At 42.9% G+C, this 4564-nt stretch overlaps 1 protein-coding gene across 1 annotated transcript in view; it reads left to right on the top strand.

Annotated features, from left to right (window-relative positions):
• LOC107710396 (myotonin-protein kinase-like) overlaps positions 1 to 3937 on the top strand; it is a 10163-nt gene extending 6226 nt beyond the window's left edge. The window contains exons 5-10 of the mRNA XM_016515161.1: positions 1687 to 1835; positions 1943 to 2036; positions 2116 to 2313; positions 3337 to 3582; positions 3657 to 3736; positions 3811 to 3937. Of these exons, the coding sequence (XP_016370647.1) occupies positions 1687 to 1835; positions 1943 to 2036; positions 2116 to 2313; positions 3337 to 3582; positions 3657 to 3736; positions 3811 to 3937 (894 nt within the window). The remainder of the gene's footprint in view (positions 1 to 1686; positions 1836 to 1942; positions 2037 to 2115; positions 2314 to 3336; positions 3583 to 3656; positions 3737 to 3810) is intronic.
• Positions 3938 to 4564: the final 627 nt, after the last annotated feature.

Raw genomic sequence — 4564 nt, 5'->3', positions numbered from 1 at the left:
AAAAAATTAATTCTTAATTCGTGGCCATAATGTAGTCCTAGCATAAAAGAGAACTAGCCTATTCTAAATTCGTGGCTGTGATTTTGTCTGCATGTCATGATCGGGGCTCCGTACAACCGAATATAACCTTAGCCTACCTGTTTATTAATTTATTATGGTATGTAACTATCTCACCTTTTGCTGCACCATGTTTGCATAGCCTACATCTTCGTGCTTTCTGTAATCAATATGAATCTTTACTAACTTTAACAGTCTCCCCGCACTCCCTCTCAGTTTCTTCTCCCTGCTCATTCTTAACTTTGATTTTTACTTTACATTTATGTATAAGGCTTGCAACTTCGTTGAAACAATATCTGAACTCCATAACTGCTCTACTATTCTCGATCTCTACAGATTCTTGATCTCGAACAAGCAAATCACCAAAGGGCATTCTGGGTTGAGCGAGCGGCGCTGAACGTATTGAGCGAGCGGAGCGGAATCTTCAGAAAGGTGCTCTGCGCTCTTAAGGAAATATTACCACTCTGCTTCCCGCTCCGCTCCGCTCACATGCTCTGCTCCGAAGTCCCGACCTGAATCAAATGACTCGCGAACTCGCTCCGAAGTCCCGACCTGAATCAAATGACTCGCGAACTCGCTCCGAAGTCCCGATCTGAATCAAATGACTCGCGAACCCGCTCCGAATTTCCGATCTAAATAAAATGATTCAAAATAATTACAAGCGATGTCGAAATTCGAAAATAAATGGCTCTTTTGAATTTTATTGCTAGTGAATCGCTTGAACTGAAAGTCACCAAAGTCCCTTTAAAGCAACGAAGGCTTCTATGGTCTTTAAAGTCACGAGTTTGAGTTTGAATTAATTGGAGCGGTTCCAGTGTAAATGACTCACTCAATTGAATCGGTTCATATTCTGTTCCTCTTTTCACGTCTTCAGTCATGTTTACACGACACTGTCAGCACTACTACTGGCTTAACTCGCTAGTTTCATGACACTAACTGAAATAAGCGAACAAAATTTAATGTTTACAAAAAAAAAATCCATATTTCCATTCCAAAGATAACATCCAACACAAATCTAGAACATATATAGCTGAGGTCACCGGTTTACTGCTAACTAGTGAAACACTCCATTAATATGACGAGCTGCAGCTTAAAATACATGCTAGATGGAAACATTGTGCATTATGATCGGGTTTGTGGCTTAATTCAGTATATTTTAAATAGTTGATGACAGCAGGAAATCAGTTGAAACCATCCAGTATCACAGATCATTGAAGTGAATGTTAAATTTATCAGTATATTTGTACATAATAAATATTTGACATTATTTTTGTAAACGATCGTGATAAACGATGTGAAAGAGCAAATGGGAGAATCAGAACCAGGTGAAAGTAGTTGAAAAGATTAATCCAAAATGATTCATTTACACATGAATCTGTTCCGAGTGATAAACAATGTAAAAAGAGCAAAGAGAAACAGATGCACACAAAATAGGTGAAATGTGTTGAGAAGATTCATTCAAAATGATTCCTTGACACATGAATCAGTTCTGCAGTGCGTTTTGTCCCAATGCTCATGAACCAGTGATCTTCTGTTTGTCAGATGTACAATTCTGTCTGTTCATCTTTTCATTCTGGGTTACGAGTGTCTGTCTCCAGTCATAAGCGTCTCTCCTCTTCTGCTCTGCAGTATCTGGTCATGGATTACTATGTGGGTGGAGATCTGCTGACGCTGCTGAGTAAGTTTGGTGATCGTATGCCGGAGGACATGGCTCAGTTCTACCTGGCTGAGATGGTGATGGCCATCGATTCAGTCCACAGACTCGGTTATGTGCACAGGTATCTGTACTGACACCTAAACATGCAATGGTTTGATTCAGAAAGTTCTCTAAATTGAATATATATATGAGTACATAGGATGTTAGATGTCTGCTCTCTTCCTGTAGAGACATTAAGCCTGACAACATCCTGCTGACAGCAGATGGTCACACACGATTGGGTGATTTTGGCTCCTGTCTGCGTCTGGAGGATGACGGACTGGTGATGTTTGTCTGCTGTCAGACATTCAGTCATGTGCGGTCGGCCCACTGTGCTCATATATATGTGTATATATTCTCAGATCCACTCGTCGTTGGCCGTCGGGACTCCAGACTATCTGTCTCCAGAGATCCTGCGGGCGGTGGAGGGCGGCGGAGGCTACGGCTCTGAGTGTGATTGGTGGGCTCTGGGCATCTGCGCGTATGAGATGCTGCTGGGAACCACACCCTTCTACGCCGAGTCCATCTCTGAGACCTACGCTAAAATAATACACTTCAAGGTAAAGGAGCTGTGCTTGAGGATGCAGGGCTGGACGCTAAACTATATCATATCGCGATAAAATATATGTCGATAACGATGATTTCTGCTGATCACACTGCCTAAATATAGGCAACAGCAGCAGTCAAGCCTGCATGTTCTGTGTGTCTCTGTGTGAATGAGTGCCGTAAGTTCATCTACTACATGAACTCAAACACTTGTGACACTCGCAGTGTTTTTAGCATCTGCGTCTCAATATATGAGGACATGAACACATGAACTTCATCTCCAGAGCTGCTCTGAGAGTCTTGGAGAAACTACTTAAAGAGAAAAAAACACTGTCAAACACATACCTACTCACAGATCTTGACTACAAACTGCCAAAATAAAAGTTTGGTTTAATTTGAAGAAATTATGACAGAAATATAGTACTATTGCATATATATTACCAGTGTTGGGGGAATTGCATTACGAGTAACATAAGTTAACATAAGTCTAGCATATTCCAGTAAGGGTCTTACGCCTACATTTCGGGTACATGCTCACTTAACGAGGGGAATGTCAACTTCGTGGGCTCTCTTTAAAGCGGTCACGATACCAGATATCTGTGAAGCGGCGAGTTGGTCCTCACCGCACACCTTTATAAGGTTCTGTAAACTTGATGTTACAGCTCAAACGCTTGCACATGCCGTACTGAGCACTGGATCTTGATGACTCTGGCTGTATTTTTTCTCAAAGTAAATGGTGAAATGCTGACTCTCAGATGAAGTTAATGTGTTCATATGAGACGCAGCAAACTGACACACGCACAACATTCAGATTCACATTTGCACAGCGGCACTTTAATATTCGCTCAGACTCGTCCAGATCGCCGTCTGATTCAGTGTACAGACCTGCTTTTGATTCATTCATACAAATTCCATGACACTTTGCAGTATTCTATTTTAATAACTAGGTTCCTGCGATTTGTCGACGTTTGTAAAAAATAATGCATGGATATGCAGTAGACGATGCCAGCGCTGACTGTGTGTTTCTGTCTGAACAGGATTATTTTGAGTTTCCTCCGGGGTCGGAGGTGTCCGAGGAGGCGCGTTCGCTCATCAGCGCTCTCATCTGTGATAGGAGCGAGAGGTTGGGTTCACGGGGCTCCGGAGACTTCAGAAAACACCCGTTCTTCACGGGTTTGGACTGGAGTTCCCTTCATCTCCTCCCTCCTCCGTACAGTCCTGACGTCTCCGATGCCACCGACACCTCCAACTTTGACGTGCTAGACGACTGTCTGAGCCACACGGTACCAGAGCCATCAGATCCTTCATGGAGATGTAAATCTCAGAGTGATCTGACTTCTTCTGCTCTTGTGTTCAGGAGACCCTGAGTGACGTGATGGAGCGAGCGCCGGTCGGGCTTCATCTGGCATTTGTGGGCTACTCTTACACAGCCACCAGGTTAGTGACTCTTCATCAGCAGCTTTATTGGTGAGCGCAGCTGTAACATGTTCTCATGCTGCTGTGCTGTACAGAGAGACGGGAGCGCTGGATCGCAGCAGAGACATCATGATGGAGATCAACCAGCAGCAGGACAGAGATCAGCTACAGCTGCAGGGAAAACTGGTACGATTTACACTGATCGATGAAAACATGGACTGAATCACGGAATTCACTCATAGAAATTCAAGCTCCAAATGAATCACTACTGCACAGACTCAAGCTCCAAATTAATCACTACTGCACAAACTGGGGCTCCAAATGAATCACTACTGCTCAGACTCAAGCTGTAAATGAATCACTACTGCTCAGACTCATACTCCAAATGAATCACTACTGCTCAGACTCATACTCCAAATTAATCACTAATGCTCAGACTCGAGCTGTAAATGAATGAACTCAAGCTGTAAATGAACCACTACTGCACAGACTCGGGATCCAAATTAATCACTACTGCTCAGACTCAAGCTGTAAATGAATCACTACTGCACAGACTCGGGATCCAAATTAATCACTACTGCTCAGACTCAAGCTGTAAATGAATCACTACTGCTCAGACTCATACTCCAAATTAATCACTAATGCTCAGACTCGAGCTGTAAATGAATGAACTCAAGCTGTAAATGAATCACTACTGCTCAGACTCATACTCCAAATGAATCACTAATGCTCAGACTCATACTCCAAATGAATCACTACTGCTCAGACTCATACTCCAAATGAATCACTACTGCTCAGACTCATACACCAAATGAATCACTAATGCTCAGACTCATACTCCAAATTACA

This window comes from Sinocyclocheilus rhinocerous, unplaced genomic scaffold (assembly GCF_001515625.1).
Source record: "Sinocyclocheilus rhinocerous isolate Xijiao unplaced genomic scaffold, SAMN03320098_v1.1 scaffold56, whole genome shotgun sequence".
Classification (NCBI taxonomy): Eukaryota; Metazoa; Chordata; class Actinopteri; order Cypriniformes; family Cyprinidae; genus Sinocyclocheilus; species Sinocyclocheilus rhinocerous.
This window is presented reverse-complemented; position numbering and strand designations above follow the sequence as displayed.